Source organism: Mirounga angustirostris, unplaced genomic scaffold (assembly GCF_029215605.1).
Source record: "Mirounga angustirostris isolate CCGP_5_RB_7025 unplaced genomic scaffold, mMirAng1.0.hap1 SCAF_5, whole genome shotgun sequence".
Classification (NCBI taxonomy): domain Eukaryota; kingdom Metazoa; phylum Chordata; class Mammalia; order Carnivora; family Phocidae; genus Mirounga; species Mirounga angustirostris.
The window spans coordinates 99,579,796-99,599,023 of record NW_026991713.1 but is presented as its reverse complement, the minus strand read 5'-3'; the positions used below and the strand labels follow the sequence as shown (position 1 = coordinate 99,599,023).

Sequence of the window (19,228 nt, the reverse complement as noted above, 5' to 3'; positions counted from 1 at the left end):
TTCCAAGTAAGCATCAGAGCAGCGGGTCTATGGCTGTGATTATCGGTCAGTGGTCTCCGCAGATGGGAAGAGCACTGGACATTGGAGTCAGAAAACCCAGAAGTGACAGAGGATTCTGACAAGCATGTGAGCCTCAGTTTCATCTCTACCAAATGGGAATGGAGATATTAAAGAGTGGTTGTAAGAATCAATGCAAAGTGTAAACTGATTCATGACCTTCCAATTGTGCAAGCATGACATGGTTGGTTGGGAGGCGGGGAGACAGGGTTTAAAGTCTGCTCAAGACCGCCAGGCCTGGCACGTGACCACTAACTTGCACCTGCGTCTTGCCTGCGTTAGGGTGGACGGCAGGGGCCGTTCGCACCATCCGACTGCTCTGGTTTTGAAACTTTGCAATGTAAACCACTAGGGCTGTGCCATAAATTTGGTGGGGTATAACCTGCATCAAAAAACAGAACAAAATGCCACAAAGTAGAAGAGAAAATAGACTGCATTGTGCACAGTAAGGGTAAGCTTGGTTTTCTGAACAATTCTTTCTGTGAGCATTTCTTATGCTTCCATGTATTTCTTACTCGGGTCATGATCCTGAGTCTTTTTTTTTTTTAAAGATTTTATTTATTTATTTGAGACAGAGAGAATGAGAGACAGAGAGCATGAGAGGGGGAGGGTCGGGAGGGTCAGAGGGAGAAGCAGACTCCCTGCCGAGCAGGGAGCCCGATGCGGGACTCGATCCCGGGACTCCAGGATCATGACCTGAGCCAAAGGCAGTCGCTTAACCAACTGAGCCACCCAGGCGCCCATGATCCTGAGTCTTAAAGCCAGTGCCAAACGTACAGAAAGGTATAACTTAGTCCACTGAAGGAGCTACATACAGGAGCCAAGCACCAAGTGTGTGTCAGAAACTGTGCTATTTTCCCAAATGTTCATCTTTTAATTCTTACAGCCTTTTAAAAAAGATTTATTTATTTGAGAGAGAGAGAGAGAGAGAGAGCACACGAGCGAGTGGGGGGAGGGGCAGGGGAAGGTGAGTGTGGAACCTGACATGGGGCTCGATCCCACGACCCCAAGTTCATGACCCGAGCCGGAACCAAGAATCAGACGCTTAACCGACTGAGCCACCCGGCACCCCTCATTCTTCTAGTTCTGACACGCCCATGACAGTACCAAAAAAGTGAGGGATTTGGCTAATGTTTTAGTCTGCTCAGGTTACCGTGATCAAATCCCATAGCTGGGTGGCTTCCACAACAGAAATGTATTTCTAGCTCTCCCAGTTCTGGAGGCCGGGAGTCCCACGATAAGGTGCTGACCGATTCAGTGTTGGTAAGGACCCCCGTCCCTGCTTACAGATAGCCACTGCCTCGTGTGCTCATATGGCCTTTTCTCTGTGCATGTTTATACAGAGAGAGCTCTCTTCTCTACTGGTAAGGCCACCAAGCCTACTGGATTAGGAGCCTACCCTTGGGGTTTAGAACTTCAACATATGAATTCTGAGGGGTCACAATTCCTTTCCTAGCAACTCATGTCCCATGGCAAATAAATAAGGTCTGAATCTGAACCCAAACTTGAGCCTGAGTCTTCCCGGCATACTAATCCATGTATCCCCCGAAGACACTGGGGGAGAGGCCAGGACCCAGAGCTGGTGGCCTCATACGTAGTCTTAGGGGTGAAAGAGACCTGGGCTCCAGCTCTGGATCTTTGGGCATATTGCTCCCCCCTCTGCACAGTGGGGCTCTAATAGAGCTGTTCAGGGCTGTGGGGATGCTGGGAAGATGAAACAGAATGATGTAGGTGAAGGCCTTCCACAGAGGAAGCCCGCAACAGGAGGTGCCATGCACCCTAGGGACTCTGTCCGCTGATGCATTCCAAGCACCTAGAACAGTGCTTAATAAACATCAGGGATGGAGTTGTCGGTTGTTATCATTGACCAGAATGCCTGGGTGTCAGCGCTAGCTTTATGACCACTGTAAGACTCTGGGCAAGATTCTGAGTTGGGTGAGCCTGTTCCCTGCCAAAGATAATGGCCAGACTCTCCGGGTTGATCTGAGGATCGCATGAGATAATCCGAGGAAGGTCTTTATCCAGCAGTGGCTCACAAACACTAGGCATCATAACTGCCACGAGGAAGGGTTTCTTCATCCTCGCTGTGCTGGATTTGGACCGAGTTTGGCAAGGTGATGTACAGGGAAGGAACACTGTGTTTGGGGGGAAAGGAAGTATGAGTGTTCAACCCAATCATCCTAGCAAAGGCAGTGTGCCTCTGCTGTCTGGGCTCCCTCTCTGTGTCGGCACAGGGGTGGGGGTGGTAGCCAGGGGCGTTAGTGAGCAGGAGCCTGGAGCTGTCTGAAGACCCTCCCTGATGCTCTGCAGTAGAGTCTAAGAGGAAGGCGGAAGGGCTGCGAACACCGATCAGTGTAGACACTGGCATTGCTACGTGTCTTGTAAGAGGGGCTCAGGTGGAGGGCTGGCAATTGGACTGGGGGTGTATGTGGGGAGGACCCTTCTCTTGTGGGAAGGGAACTTCACCGACACGCCCCATTCCTAGGGAATTCTGGTAAGTTCCCAGGGCCTTTGCACTGCAAGATGTATGACGTTGCGCTCTGCTGTGGGAGGAGATGGGCCAGCAGTCTGTCCCCTGTCTACTTCCAAGGAAATCGCAGCGGATCCAGGGGACAATGCCGGGATGCCTCTGGACTGGACACTGAGGCCTGAACCTCCCCAAACGGACCATCTATCATAAGGTGGATGAGGCTTGGCTCAATGGGTCCCTGGGAAGCTGGTCCATGTCCAGCCAGGCCCCCAGGCAGGGGTATTTTTATCCCAAAGCAGGGAGATCTATATGGGGGAAGCTCTCCCTCATGGGTAGCTGCTCGGGTAACATGCTCGCTGCCCATCTGCCTGTGCCGCCGCCCCCACGTCCCTCTCCCTACCACTCCTAAAGGAATGCAAACACTGAACAGACAGACTCCCAGTCCGCGCTGGCTGGAAGGGCCTCTGAGGGTGGTCACAGGCAAGGTCAGGGCCCTTCCAAAGATATTCTGGGCCGAGCACCTCACAGCAGCCTTCTGGCCCTGCTAGCTATAGCCCTCTCTCTTCTCCTGCTGCCCAGCACGTGTTGTCTACACTGATGGCCTACTTCCTCGACCCCCACCCCCACTACTCTCCCGAGAGTTCTCTCACTACAACCACCAATAAACCATGTGGTCAAACCTAATGGCCTCTCTCCAGGCCGTAAAATACTTGCTGTATCTTCTCCCTTGAACACCCCCCCGCCCCGCCAATCTCCAGCTTCTGGGAAACTGTCCCTCCTGGTTTGCCTCCCACCGCCCTGACAGCCCTTCTTCCACCCTTCCTGGGGGACAGCTCCTCTCAGCTTGCCTGGAGTTCTCCTGTTGGGAGCACCGAAAGTCCCACATCTCAGGAGTTCTCTCAGTCAGGGCAAATGGGGGCCACTGTTAAGCCTAGACTCACCCCTGACCCTCAACATCTCATTCTCGCTTCTCTTCTCAGTCTCCATGATGTCCTTGGGGGTCTTCACCTACTTCTGTGGCTGCAGCCACGATCGGGTGGGAATGATCCAGAACCATGAGCCAACTTCCCACAGGGCATCTCTGCTTGGATGTCTCCTGGCAACTCAAACCCACCATGCCTCCATCTGACCTCACCATCTGAGGCCAAACTGCTTGTCCTTCTGGTCTACCGCTGCAGTGAGGGGCTTCACTGTCCACCCAAAGTTACATGTTTTCTTTCCTCTTAACCAGTTTGTGACCTAATTTTACCTCCCAAATCCCTTGACTCTCTCCAAATATTTTGATCCCTGCCGTCACTCCCATGCTGCAGGTCACCACCATCTCCTGTCATGATCAGGGCCTCGTCTAGAGGGAATGTCAACTGGGGTCATCCCTGGATGGTGAATATTATGGGTTGAATTGTGTCCCCAAAAAGGTTTGCTGAAGTCCTAACTCTGGTACCTGTGACGGGACCTTACTTGGAAATAGGATCTTTGTAGATGTAATCAAGTTATAACACCGCACCAGCCCCGGCCCCACGACTTCTGTTTCTCTGCCCTGGGGTCATCAGGATGGGCCCTTATCAGATACAAGTGGGGTCCTTCTAAGACAATGCCATGTAAAGACAGAGACACACAGGAAGAACAGAACCGGATGGCAGAGGCCGAGATCGGAGTCATGCAGCAGAAGCCCAAGATTGCCAAGAATTGCCGGCCACCACCAGAATTTAGGAAGAGTCAAGGAAAGAGCCTACCCAGAGTCTCAGAGGGAGCAAGGCCTTGATGACACCTTGAGTTTGGACTTCCAGCCTCCAGAGGTTATGAGAGGATAAATTTCTGTTGTTTGAAAACCACCCAGTTTATGGGGTGCCTGGGTGGCTCAGTCAGTTAAGTGTCTGCCCTTGGCTCAGGTCATGATCCCAGGGTCCTGAGATTGAGACCCAAGTCAGGCTCCCTGCTCAGCGGCGAGTCTGCTTCTCCCTCTCCCTCTGCCCTGCTCATGCTCTCTGTCTCTCTCTCAAATAAATAAAATGTTTAAAAAACAAAACAAAACAAAACCACCCAGTTTATATACTCTGTTATACAGGCAGCCCTAGGAACCTAATATACCGAAATGTGAGCCATTTTTATTTTCTTATTTATACTTTTCAGTATTTTAGGGATTATCCGTAGTGGAGACACAGATTTTTATGATTGGGGAAAAACATACTTATTCTTAAAAAAAAAAAAAAAAATCCTCACTCAACGAGAATCCTAAGCCCTCTATTGGATTATTGGATTTACCTCTGAGAATCAGAACTATCTGCACCCACACAGCTTACTGATCACATCACCGTGACTTTATTAGTCCATTGGCTTCATCAAGCCAGCTTTACTATTCCAGGAAACTCTTGCACAGGAAGATAAAAGTTGCAAATAAAATAAGTTTATGGTTCGTTTCAGGGATTTGCAAAAGACATGTAAACAAACATCAAATGATTCGACTTTTTAACAGATAGCACCAAACGAGTGTCTACTCTCCAAGGCTCTCCCAAACCCTGGCCTTGCCGTGCCCACTAATCCTTAACTCCTGTAACATGATTCTTCAGGGTCTTAACACATTTCCCCATCTCAAGCAATTTTTTTTTTTTTTAAGATTTTATTTATTTATTTGACACACAGAAAGTGAGAGAGAGAGACAGAGAGCAAGCACAAGCAGGGGGAATGGCAGGCAGGGGAGAAGCAGGCTCCCTGCTGAGCAAGGAGTCCGATGCGGGACTCGATCCCAGGACTCCGGGATCATGACCTGAGCTGAAGGCAGCCGCTTAACTGACTGAGCCACCCACGCACCCCCCGATCTCAAGCAATTTATTTAGTCTTAATGAAAGACCCTGAACACATAGATATAACCTATCTTTGCCTTTGCCTTTCTGAGATGTTTCTAAGACTCTGCCAAGGGAGGGAATTCTTCCCAAGGGAAGCAGGGACCTCAGCTCCGCTCTACCAGCAGGCTGATTTGGTGGTATTTGCAAGCCTTCTGCAGCTAACATATCCAAAATGTTGCATTTACTGAATGCCTTCTATGTGCAGAGACTGAGCTAAGCACTTGCCACGTACCCTTTTAGGGCATCTGCTAATTGAACTGTTAAAGAGATAAACTGAGGTATATTAAATGTTTTAAGAGTTTCTTTGAGCAGAAATTGATTCCAATCAGGCAGCATCCAATCTAGCAGATAGAAAGGAGCATCGATGAGTTTGCACCAAAGGAAAGACTTTTACAGCCAGAAGGGAGCAGGACTAAGGACGTTATGCTAGGCAAAAAAGCAGGTTGGTTATTGCAAGGTTACTTTCCTTTAGGGGAAGGCAGGGGTCTAGCAGGTGGATTACCTAACTAGTGCTCATCAGGGGATTCCTGACTGACTGGTTTAAGATGCCATTTCTGGGAGAGCTGCGACTGTAATTAAGTCTCGGTTTGGTGACATGAGACTTAGCATTAAGTGCCTCCATTTGGGGCCTGTTGTCTCATTTTTAACAAATCCCAGGCAGTTAGAAATGATTCCCATTTTGGAGCTGCGGAAAGAGACTCAGCCCTATTAAGTGGCGTGCCCCAGGCGGCACCATCAGTAAACAGCAGAGCCTAGGAAAGCCTCCTCTCCCAGCACCCTTCCGCCGCTGCAGATCTAGGGAGATTGGAATACAAAATACACACATTCCAGTGTCTGGTTATTTTGGGGAACCAGTGGTATTCTGCTCCCGATTACCTCGATAACTGCTTTAAGTGGACAGACTCCACTCTGCCCGGAAGACCTCACTGGGCAGGCTTCCTGAGGGGAGTCGCTATGGAGGCCACTCCCACCGCACCAGCCCCGGCCCCACGACTTCTGTTTCTCTGCCCTGGGGCCTGGAGAATGTTAACCGTGAAAGGCAGACGGTGGAAAACAGGCAATTATTTCAGGCAGGCACATTTCCCACAAGGCCCTGGTGCAACAAGTTAGCAGGGAAGAAAGAGCCGGACCCTTTGTATAGCTGCGGGAGCACAAAGCTCATTGTTATGTTTCTGAATCCTCTCTTCAGATGCCTTGTGGTCCGGACTCCACACCAACCTGCAGACCAGATTCTTTTCTTCCCCCTCAGTGGCAAATGTACATATTTGCTTTAGAGTAGGCAGAATTTGCCCATGGGTGGTCTTCGATTTGGAAGAAATCAGCCCGAGTGGTGACTCACAAAGAACAAAGGTGGTTTGACTCACTCCGTGCTGGGCCAGGGGACGTCTGTGCAAGATTCACTTACCCAGAAGAAGAAGTTAAAGACGAAGAGTAAATACTTCAGGTAGACGATCAGCCAGTCGTCCTGCTCAGCCTTGGAATGGGCCATGGTTGCTGGGCCTGCAAAGAAGTAGATACAGGGGGCTGGCAGGGGGCCCCATAGCAAACCACCTCGCCCTTCCCAGAGCCAGAGCTCCTTCCTAGCCTGTTTGGCCAGGTGGGTCTGAGGCTGTGGGTATGTAACCTGGAGCAAAGAGCAGGGAAATGCAAAGGCTATCGGATGCACAACAGAGGTGAACTGCACAGAATTTTCTAGACCCTTTGGATCTCGGTTTTGCCCTTTTGCCATAACTCCAACCTACAAGTCTTCCTACAGTAGGAAGTGTTCTTATTCCCCTCCCCTGTCTCATCAGGGTTGCAGGGCACAAATTTACCTGGCACTCTGCATCATTTGAACGGGACCTCTGTGTGCACAGGTGAGGCATGAGCCCCAAATCAGGTGGTCCACGCTGGAAAGGACGTCAACCTCATCCAGTCCACCCCAATGGTCCCCTGCACCATGACTTTCCAAATGAGGAAGCAAGGCAGCAGGCCCAGGTGTTTGGCAGGAAGAAGTACAAGAGCTCTGGAGTCGGACTCCCTGGGTTCAAACCCAGGTCTGCCACAAGATACGTGAGGCTTTTGGCCAATCATGCAACCTCCCATTTCTCAGTGTCCTCGTCTGTAGCAGAGAGAATAATGAAGCCTACGTCACAGGCTTGTTTGGAAGATTAAATGGGATCATCTACGTGAGGTGCTCAGCAGTAAGCGCTCAGTAGATATTAGCTATTATTAGTAGTGTGTGTGGCAGGGATTAGGACCCAGGCCTCCAGCCCCAGAATTCCTAGTTTTTGCCCTGGAACCATGCTCCCTCTCCTTGTCCTGCTGCCCCCTGCTGGAGTCTCTGGGAACCGTGTGTGACATCAGTGGGCTGAAGCAGGCAGGGGAGGCTCACTGTGCCCGTAGTCCTGTGTGCTTCTTGGTGAGTCTAAACAACAGCCCTTGTACTTTCTGCTTCCCCTGGGCTCCATTTCCCCCAGGCACCCATCCATGGCCTAACACTCACAGAGTAGCTGCTCCTTGAGGTACTCGCTCTCTCGAGGGGACCTCTTACTCTAGAACCACAAGCAATGAGGCACTGGTTTTGCTCACTTCCATTTCTTTCTCCCTCATTCCCCACCTCCGGTTGGGCCCTCCTTGCCACTGCCCCGCTCCTTTTCCTTGGCCGGTGCTGGGCCAAGCCCGGATCATTCCTCCTAAGCCACCATCCTGCCTTTTATTTCAAGCTCCTGGGCTCCTAAGACAGGGAGAGGGAGAGGGAGAGGGAGAGGGAGAGGGAGAGGGAGAGGGAGAGGGAGAGAGGGAGAGAGAGAGAGAGAGAGAGAGAGAGAGAGAGAGGAAAAGGTGGCTGTCTTATTTGGGATTTCTATTTGCAGAACTTGAAGAAGGTAATTTAAGAGTTTTAGTCTTCTGGTTAAAAAAGGACAAAACCCATTTTTCTCCAATTTCATCTGAGACGCAGTGCAGCGGAAAAAAAAAATACAGAAGGAGGAAAAAGGAAGCCTACAAAAAAGTGTGAGAAATGGTGACAGATGGGGTCAGCCGGGCAACTGGGATAGGAGCTATTATGTGGCCATCCTGCAGGTGCCTGACAAGAGTGTCACCGGGCCACTGCGGGCCATGACTAAATGGATGGTTTGTTTGGGGCCTGGCCTCTCCTGTCTGCATCTCTTCTCCCTTTGCCTCCCCCTCTCCTCCCAACCAGGGCCCACAGAACCACGCTACAGACACTTCTAGTCCTATAAACCAAGGGGTCAGGACCCTCTAAAGGAAAACTATATTTCTAAAAAAGGAGTTGAGGCAGAAGATGGGATTTAACAAAAAGAAACATTTCTATTGGTAAAATTTTCAGCCATTAGTGGTAGAGAAGACAGAACCACAGAATGTCAGGGTCATGGGAAATGTTGGGCTCATTAAGTCAACCTTCTGCAGAGGGAGTGGGGAAATTAACACTCTCTAAAGTGACGTGGCTAATTGGTGGTAGCAGTCCCCCAGTTCCCCCACTGCATCCCCACTACAGGTAGGGCTCTGTGCTGGGGCTGCCAGAGGTCCTGAAGAAGTGTCAGTACCAGCTTGGAGCCAGATGCTTGGATCTGAAAGCTAGTCTTGTCATTTATTGGCTGTGTGACCTTGGCTAAGTTACTTAACCTCTCTGTGCAGCTAACATTTATTGAGCATTTATTATGTGCCAGGCACGGAACTAAGTGCTTTACACGTGTTATCTTATTCCATCTTCCCAACAGCCCTAGGAAGTACAGGTTATTCCCATTTTGAAAGATAAGGAAACTGAGGCTGAGCCAAGTTACATAAACTGTCCAGAGTCACACAGCAAGTAAGCGGCAAAGCCAGGAGAGAATGCGGAGCATCTGACTTGGTCCAAGCTCTTACCCGTTGTGCCCTGCTCTCAGGGGAGGGGATGAGGAAGGGCCACAGATGGCTGGTTTCCTTAATACTTGTTCTCCCCTTCTGCCTAAGGACTAGAATCCCTCAGTGTTAGTGGGTACTAGCCACCTGGAGCAGGTATTTCCCCGCACCCCTTCCTGCTCGGTGCGGCCAGGATTAACTGCTGGCAAACGGCACGTAGGCAGAAGGGGTGTATGCAGCTTCCGGGTGCGCATGTTTCACGTGCCATGAAACTTGCCACTGCAGGGTGTGGAACTCTGCGTGTGTTCATTAGGCCCAATTTGTTAGCAGCACTTTTCACATCTGTATCCTCCCTGATTTTGTTTCTGCTTGTTCCACTCTCTGTTCAAAAGGTATATTACAGACTCCCATGTGACTCTGAATTTGTCTCTCCTTCAGTTCTGTTCTTTTTGCTTCACGTATTTTGCAATTGTTTTATAGAGTACATACAGATTTGGGGTCGTGATATCATCCTGGTAGATTGATCCCTCTGTCATCAATAAATGTCATTCTTTATCTCTGATAATCAGAAATATCCTTAGACTGAGGAGGGGGCATGTCTCTCCTCACCCTTTCCTTCTTCCTGTTGCCTGGAAGGCTGATGAAAGGACTGCGGCTCAAGCAGCTACTTTGAGCCATGAGTTGAAAGGGCAGAGTCATCAGTTTAAAAAAGCCTGGGTCTCAGATGGTTTTGGAGTACAATCTTTCTCAGGGAAATCAGCAATCACAAGTTTCCCTTCTTTTCAATGCAAAAAAAAAAAAAAAAAAAAAAAAAAAGCTCCTTTACCCTAGGCCTTCTTCTGGCTGATTCCTTAGCCTTCCCATTTGAAAATATCTGCCTGAATCTCCTGTTCCTCCCCTCTCCTGGATCTCTAACTCACCACCATCCTGCACTGATGCCACTCTGCCACAGGTGAATCCTCACTACCTCATGTCACTGGGATCTCTCCCAGCATGTGGCACTGTGGCCCAGCCCCTGCCCCCTGGCTTCTGGGACCCATACTCCCCTGCTCTCCTAGCCTTTCCCTTGCATGTCAATCTCTCACATGGCTGCTTCTTCCACCTCCCTGGGGTGGTTCCCCCGCTGTCTCTTAGTGGTACTCACTGCCTGCCTATATGTGTCTGTCCCCTGCTCAGCATCCCTGCTGCCACTGGTCTGGTTCAGACCTCGTCATCTCTTTCTTGGACTTCAGCACTAACCTCTTAACTGGTCGCTGGGCACCCATCGGCCCCAGCCCATCTGCCCCTGAAAGGGCTCTCTGAAATGCAAGTCTCATTAAGGATGGCCTCACTGAACATCCTCCTGTTGTTGTGCACCAGCTTTGGGACATCAAATGCCACTACCTCTACTGCCTAGTGACCCAGGATAGGCGGACAGGGAGGGTGAAGCAACCAGCCTCCTAGGAGGGTGGGCACTCCTAGCCCACTTGCCAGATGGTTCGGGATGGGACCCCTGGCAGACGGAGAGCTGTCCTAATGGACACCCCTCTCCAGGACCTTGCTTTCCTGGGCCTCCCCTGTGGTTAGAGAGTACTACATGGGGGAGGGGCGGAAGGGGGAGGGGCGGTGGGAGTGGGAAAGGCCACAGTAGCCCCTGGAGAGAGAAAAGCAAACGCATGCTACTTGACCTGCCAGGAGTGGAGGAACCAGGGCTTCTGAGCCTCCGAGACCACGTTCACTGAGCTCTGAGGAGTGTCTGAGGATTTGCGGGAAACAGACTACCTTCCTAAGTGGGTTTTATTTCTGTCTGGGGGAGTCGGGCTTTCCGAACCCATGGGAGGAAGTGTCCCTAAGCGGCAAGAGGAGACAGTGGGGGCAGGCAGGGCAGAGACACCTCACCCCTGCCCCCACGGAGGAGGTAGTTGGCATTTTGTCATGGGGTCCCAGACTAGCCTGAGTACAAAGAAGAGGGGACGGTGTCTCCTAGAGCCCCGCTTCAGCCAAGCTGATCTCTTCACTGGCCTCTTACGAGACCTGCTGCCCCTCCCTCTGCGCTGTGGCTCCACTGTGCCTGCATCTGGGGCACCAGCTCCTCGCTGCCTATCCACAGGCTCCAGGCTCAGCGGGGTCCCCCCAGCTCCAAAGATGGCCGTCCCCACCTTCCCTGCCTGACCCCAGGGCCCACTGACAACAGCAACGGGTTTGGGTCCTTTTTGGTGCCTTTTTAATCTCCTAGCAAGCCGACTGGTTCGACTTCGGTGCGTCTGCGGCACCTGCTGCCTGAGCCAGGCTGCTGAGCTGCGCTCAGAGGCAGGACTCCCTGGCTCTGGCCCTTTCTAGCCACTGGCACTCGGGCTCCTGACTGCCCTTCTCTGGGTGTCTGTTTTCCCATCCACGGGGCAGGGCCGTGGTGTTCCTGCACAAGTGTCAGAGTTATCTGCTGTGGCTAATGACCCGGTTTGCCCAGGACTTACCAAGGGATTTTTCAGAATGTTGGGCTTTCAGTGCTAAACCCGGGTCACCCCAGGCAAACTGGATGGTGGGTCACCCTACTTCCAGGTGCTGTTGCTACTGCTGGTCCGAGGACCATAACCCTGCACAGTGATTACCCTTTGCATCTGAATAGACAGAACTGAGTGGGTGGGGGTGGAACTCAGGCTGGGTGCGCCCTCTTGCTCCGAATGCACATTTGGGACCCTGTTCCTGCTGAGATGTCAGAGATTTCCCAGACAGCCGGGTAGTGAGCCCCCAAGGCTCCGAGTGCAGAACAAAGTTGGCAGTCAAGGCCAGCCAGTGGCCTGGGGGCTGGACCCATGCCATAGGATGCTCAGAAAAGCAACTGCACATGCCTTGATGACGACGTGATAGATGTGGGGACTTTCATCAGGCCAGATGTGTAGAGTCATGAGCCGTGAGAACTGGGGATTATGATCTCTTCTATTGCCATCCCCCACCTCGCCCCGAGTAAAGAGTCTCAAAATGCAGAAAAGATGGAGGGTCTGTGGAAGGAGCCCAGTGGGCTGGCCAGATGTGTGGGAACTCGTGCTACACAGGGCAAGGCTCAGCCAGCGTGAGCACCGGGGAGCAGAGAGGACCCCCCTGCGGGATGGCTGGGCGTCAGAGCTGAGTCCTCTAACGGTGATGGGGGTGATGGCGGCAGGGGGTGTGGAGTCCTTAGGAGCAGACTGTCGAAATCACAGGTAAGTACTGCGGCACCGTCAGCCCCTGGGCCAGCCCCTGGGCCAGCCCCATCCTCCACTAACTCGGCAAACATGCATGGGGTCCCCGTGATGTGCCAGGAGTGGTCCTCAGAGCCACTGGAGCGAGTCCTGCAGGGCTCACAGCAACGGTGGGTGTGCGGCACAGGCATGCAGATCACCTCTACACCCTGATGGTGGCCCACGGGAAGTGGCAGTAACTCTGCCACACTGGGACGGTGGTGGGGGCGGGGGCGTTGAATCTCGCCCTTGGGGACAGGTAGGGCCACCGCAGGCAGAACAGGACAGGGGACGGTGTGATGTGAGCAAAGGCCTGGAGGTCTGGCTGGGCACTGTGGCCGCAGAAAAGGCTAGCAAATCAGGTTAGGGGCCTGGGGACAATCCTGCTGGCCACTCTTCGCTGTGACTTGTCTCCTTTCCCTACACTCTCTACTCCTGGGATCTCGCCAGCCTCTTCTCTGTCTGCTCCCATTCGCAAAAGCTCAGGTTGGGGGTGCCCTGATTCTTCATTTCCTAAGGGGTGAGCACCCCATATCTGAGGTGGGGGAGGGGGCTCCTGGGGAACTGAGTGATTCTAAAATAAACACAAAACCAGTGTGCATTTGCTAGGGGGGAGACCCCTCCCCCACCCCTTCTGCCCGGTAAGCACCAGTTTCCACCTCTGGGTTCCTGGCCAACAAGGGGCCATGCCTGCAGGATGGGCAACAACAGTTGGAAAGGAAAAACACAATCTAAGTGGCTGAATTTATAACTTAATTTAGGTTCCTAGTGAAACCGGGTCGCAGTCCTGCGTAACGTGGTTTCTTCCCCACGCAGACAGCTTTGCCCTTTTTTGTCCTTGTCTTTCTCTCATTTAATTTCCACTTGGCAGACCCATTCCCTGGTGGGTGGACGGTCCCTCGGAAGTAGTCAGGAAAGTGGGGTTTTCTCCAACCCTCTGAATGGGTTAGCTAAAAGATGCCCAAGGGGTTACTAGCTTGGCCCGTTTGAGAACCGAGAAAGCCAAGCCTGGCCCGGGACGGGGGGTCCATACTGGGGCCAAAGTCACGCTGCAGAGAGGCAGCAGGGGAGGGACCTGGTCTCCTAGCTCCATGGGCACCAACAAGATTGATTGGCTGATATAATAATAATAATTAAACCTTTACTAAGTGCTAACCACGTGCTAGGCATTGAGCTACGTGCTCTATGTGCAGTAATTAATTTATTACTTAAAACGATCCCATGATGGTGTCCTACCCCTTTTACCAAAGAGGAAACCAAGGCACAGAACTAGAACGTGGAGAGACATGCACAGCGTGGATGGAGATGTTTTACATTTGTCTGGCAGTTCTAGGTTTGGCTTCTCGTAACTTCTTTCAGCTTGGTGGCCTCTGGTTGAAGCTAAGAATGAGGGAAGCTTCCCCAGGCAGAGACCCCAGGTGGGGGCTGCGGGAGGTGGTGGGGCCAGCATTCCTGGGTCGGGAGTACCATGCTGGCTGTCACCACCAAGATACCAAACTGCTTGGGGGAATCCTCTGGGGGGACTACCCTCTTCTTCCTGGTCCTCCATCTCCTCGACTTCGAGCCTGGGGAGCCAGCAGCTGCTAGGGTTACAGTGGGGCATGGGCTGGCCTGGGGCCTCTGGGCCGCCACCAGCTGTTTCTTTATATCACCATATTTGTTGTGTGCAGGTAAATGAATGTGGACCAAACTTCTGGACCAAACTCTTCTGGACCAAACTTAAGGTTCGATTGCTAACTATAGCGTCATATGGATGGTGCTGTAGGCGGACCCTGAATTAAAATCCTAGCATTAAGAAGTCTTAGTTTTTATGCTCGGAGAGATATATTTTCCTAAGTACAGGGGTTATTTTTTTACTTTATTTGCAAGTGCCCACATGCATTATATGGATCCGTCAGGGCTCCACTCATAACCTGAAGCAGGTGGTTTGGTTTTTCCCTTGTTCTCCACGCTTACACATAAACTGAGTTTTGGACTCTCTGCCTGGAGATGGGTACCACACTTTGGTATGTTTTTCTGGGTCTTTTTGTAAATTGCAGCCTGACCCATGAAATAAGGACCTCCCTAGTGCTTCTGACAAGAATCAATGAACAAACAAAGATAGTAGTAGTCAGCAGGTTAGAAGACTGGGTGTGAATACCAGCTATCACCTAGAGCAGTGTGACCCTTGGCCTCAGCTTCCTCCTCTGTGAAATGGACCTGATGCTGGTCCAGCTTTGTCTCCCTTGCAGGGTGGTTGTGAGGATCCAGCAGGATGGAGAATTCACAAGAACTATGTGCACTGTCATTTTATAAGCTCAGTGCCACACAAGAACAAAGGAATCAATACAACCAACTCCCTAAGAGCCTCTCTAATGGAGGACAATGTGTGGGTAACCCTACAGAATACATCAGCCTGAGGCCATGTATCTGAGAGCTGGTGATAGAGTCTCACGGCCTCTGCACCTAAGCCCACCCACCTGCTAGTGGACTCTGCCTAGATGACCGTGACAGGAGACCCTGTTTCTGGGTGACATGAAGAATCTACTGCAGAAAGTCAGGACCTTACTTGAACACAGTAGACTGGTTTAGACAGGAAAGTCATTTTAAAAGAAGAAGGATACGGGGCACCTGGGTGGCTCAGCCAGGTCATGGTCCCAGAGTCCTGGGATTGAGCCCCACGCATCGGGCTCCCTGCTCAGCAGGAAGTCTGCTTCTCCCTTTGCCCCTCCTCCTGGATCATGCTCGCTCTCTCTCTAATAAATAAAATCTTTAAAAAAATTAAAATAAATAAAAGGGATACAAATATTAATAAGATTTAACTAAGGTTAATATTAAGGTGAGCCTCAAAATCATGAGAACCTACCAAATAACCAGTGGTGGAAGGAGACAGGGTAAGAATTATAGAGAATTATGTTTTCTATAGAAGTATAGAGGAATCAATTATACATTGGAAGGCAACTGATTGTTGTAGGGGGCCTTTTCTAAGGGTGATCCTAGAAGTAGCCCACTGATACCAGGAATGAACTCCCTGGGTTTCTACTTCCTAGGCTTAAATCTCTACTTACGAAAATATATTGGTTCATTTTTCCTAGTCTTCTCTCTCTCTCTCTTTAAATCATTCATCAACATCTTACTTTCTAAGCTCTGTTTTACCCCACGTGACCTTAAAATGCAATTTTCATATAACCTCCTGCTGGATGGGTTGGCCTAAGGTCCATTCAAAAGGTTTCTAAACTCTCCTACACCGACCACTGAAATTTTCCAGTTTGAACGTGTGACAAAAATCACTTTAGTTAGATAAATCTTTCTTAGAATGTAGATATAGTTAAATGTCATTACTCACTTGTATTTTCATGTAAATTTGTTACATCAGATGATTTTTCTGTTCTTCTAAACTTTTAAAATTGAAGCTTAACATACAGTAAAGTGCAGAGATCTTAATTGTAGAACTTTTTGATCTTTTTCAGAGTGCACACACACACACACACGCATTGAAGGCTACGTATTTCCCTCTGAGTACTGCTTTGGTTGCTTTCTGTACATGCTGATTTGTGGTATTGTCACTATTCATTTCAAAGTATTTTTCTAATTCCCACTGCAACTCCTTTTTTCCTCCAAGATTATGTGTGTGTCACTTGACTTTAAAACATTTTGGGAATATTTTAGTAGTATTTTTCTTGTGGATTTCTGGCTTGATTCTACTGTGGCTGGAGAAGATGCTCTGTGTGATTTCAGTCTTTTGAAATTTGTTGAGACTTGCTTTATGGCCCAGAAAACCATTTCTTTTAGTGGATGTTCCATGTGCATTGAAAAGAATGTGTATTCTTCAGTTTTGTTAATCATGTTGCTGAAATAATATATCATTTTATGAAATAAATAGAAGTGGGGGGAAGGCAGGGGATACAGGGATCATGAAGCACCTCATTTTGGCTCTCAACACGGCAAGGCACTGCAAAAGTAACACCTTCAGGGGGTGTGAGGAGGCCCTCAAAGGCAGGGCCACAGCCTGGGGTCCTGCGGGTGGGGCTCCATGGGCAGCACTGGCAGGGCTTCTGCCATCAAAGCAGGGCCAATGATGTCATTAATGATGTGCCCCTATCCATTCCCTCTGTTCTCACTGGTGCCCCCATCCCCACTCCTGTGTCTCAAGGAGGACTAGGCTTGCACCTACTAGTCCCACTTCTGTTTCTGGCTTGCTCTATGATCTTGAGCCTCAGTTTCTCTCATCCGCAAAACTGGAAGGACTATCTCGCTCACTCGGTTGGGTAGAGATGCCACTCTACTCCAGGACTTACTACTGGCATGGTAACTTCTAACCACTCCTGTATCACCTAAGGCTCTGTGTATATGATCATGTGCCTAGTAGTAACAATGGCTGATAGTAATTGATATTAATTAATATATTAATATTAATCATGTGCCATGAGTTGGGGATGGTTCTAAGCACTTTGTAAGTAGTACCTCTTCTGCTCCTCACAGACGAGGAAAGGGAGACAGAGGTCAGAGAGCTTGCCCGGGGCCACACTGTTAGTAAACAGGGGGTGGCATTTGGAGTCAGACAGTCTGACTTCAGGGTGGACTCTTCTCAGAAGGACCATATGCTCCAGTCTGCCCAAACAATACCAGTTTCTCCGGTACGACCTTGGTTTACACCTACTGCCTAGGCATGATTATTGGTAGTGCCCCATTTCATGTAAAAATGTCGCAGTTTAGATGTTCAATCCTGGCTCTTTGCCACTATCTCATAGTGCTTGTCAATGATAGTCAGTATTCCTGAAGTCTCAGAACTTCTCTGCCCCCATCCCCTCCACCTGCTGTAGGTTTCTCCAACCCGCCACACGCTCTTACACACAGGGTCACCAGCCCCCATTCACCGAGCCTAAACCATTTCCCTTAACTGCATTATTTGCTAAAATCTGAGCTCAGTTCTGTACCCTGAACATCCACCACAGCACCTGACACATGGGTATTCACTAGATGTTGAACGAATGAATGAACAGATGAACATGGGCACTAAGGGGTCACGGGAAAGCTCCCGCACTCTTTAAGCGTCATACAAATATTTCTCACCCAGTTCCCCAGGACACCTAAGTCAAAGATGATGGGAAAGAGAGAAGCACATCTCACTCCCTCCCTTCTGGGTCCTGAACCTGCATGAATGTGAAGGACCCCATGGTCTAGCACAGAGCCTCCTGGGGAGCCCGAAGAAGCCAGCCCAGGGACTTGCTCTGTTTTCTCCCCAGAGCTTTCCATGTCGTCCCCTCTTCCCCTCATCTTTCAGTTCTAGCCTCAGGTAAGAAACGCAGACCTTGGTCCAGGGTATGCCAAAGTAGAAAATCCTTTCGAAAAACACCCAAACAAGGCACAAACAGTGACAGGACGGCCCCTGCTGGTGGGACACCCCTGGCGCGTTGTCAGGCTCATCCTCATGGAATCAGACCTCACAAGAAACCACAGCAGGAGGGGCTCACCTGGAAGGTGAGCGTGCAGGTAACCCCCTTCTCTGAACCGCACACCCTCTTTTCCTTGCCTTCGCTCCAGTCCTTCCAGGTGGCTGTCCAGCAGAGGCTGGGAAAGCCTGGAGTCCCGGAGGCCCACCTCAGTGGGATCTCGGTGCCGACCACGTGTGGCTTCCTCCTTAAAATGCTCAGCAGCAGAGCAGCGGAGCTGTGAGAGGTAAGAGTGTGTGTGCACCCAACCTGAAAGGAGCTCATTAAATAAATGCCCGATCTGAGGGAGGCAAGTCATTATTCTGCCTGTGTTTCAGAAACATAAGATTTCCTAGTCATGGAGACAAGGTGTTTCAGGGCCTTGAGAAGCCACCTCTGGCCCTGGTGCCCCTCTGATTCCCTGGCCAGGAGTCGGAAGCCCCAGCCCCCTGTGGCGGCAGCCAGTGAAGAGGCCAGGTCTCTCATTTAATGGTCTCAGGTGCCGTCACCTCTACTTTATAACCGAGGGGGCTGAGGCTCCTCTAGCAGACCCAGGCACCCACCGCTGGTGTTGGTGTCAAAGTCAAGACCTCTCAGTTCTGGCCTTTCATCAGGAATTTTTTTTTTTAAAGATTTTTTATTTATTCATTTGAGACACAGAGATACAGAGATCGAGAGTGAGAGCATGAGCAGGGAGAGAGGCAGAGGGAGACAGAGAAGCAGGCTCCTCGTCGAGCCAGGAGCCCGATGTGGGGCTCGATCCCAGGACCCTGGGATCATGACCTGAGCCGAAGGCAGACGCTTAACCATCTGAGCCACCCAGGTGCCCCTCATCAGGATTTGAGGAAAGAAAAAAGTCACCTCCAGCCAGAGGTGATTTCTCTGTCCAAGCTTGGTACTTGGAGCATGGAGATACCTCCATGAGAAGCCTCGCACAGCAAGGATGGAGGTTTCAGAGGCGGCCCATTCAAGATCTATATGGTACAGAGCAAGGGCAGGAGGAAGGCCCCAGAGCCCAAGGTATTGGGGTTCAGCAGAGGGATGGCTCAGAGGAATGCGACAAAGACAGGGCAGCTACACCCCTCAGCTCCAGGAGGCGCTGTACACATCAGGGGCCCGTGAGTGGCTGCCACTGGAGTCGTGCAGGGCACGGTCTATGCGGGTGCCCACAGCTGCCCTGGCAAGCACCCAGCTGCTCATTTCTGATCTTCCTTCTCTCCTGCGTTCCTTGCCGGGACTGGGTGCCTTCCGTCTGATGGAGCCAGCTGGGTGGACTCTTGACTTTTATTAGAGGTTTGCAAACAGAGCCTGGGCAGCACAAAAATATACTGGGTGGGCAGACACTGGGGGGCTGGTACCACTGAGAACCTCCCACCCCCATGTACCTTTTTAAACATATAAACCTCA

At 50.7% G+C, this 19,228-nt stretch overlaps 1 protein-coding gene across 3 annotated transcripts in view; it reads right to left on the bottom strand.

Annotated features, from left to right (window-relative positions):
- The window catches only part of TSPAN11 (tetraspanin 11), a 67,550-nt gene that overhangs the window by 30,884 nt on the left and 17,438 nt on the right, over positions 1-19,228 (bottom strand). For all 3 annotated transcript variants that reach the window (XM_054507224.2, XM_045874040.3, XM_054507225.2), the window contains exon 2: positions 6,776-6,870. In XM_054507224.2, coding sequence (XP_054363199.1) covers positions 6,776-6,859 — 84 coding nt within the window. In that variant the 5' untranslated portion in view covers positions 6,860-6,870. The remainder of the gene's footprint in view (positions 1-6,775; positions 6,871-19,228) is intronic.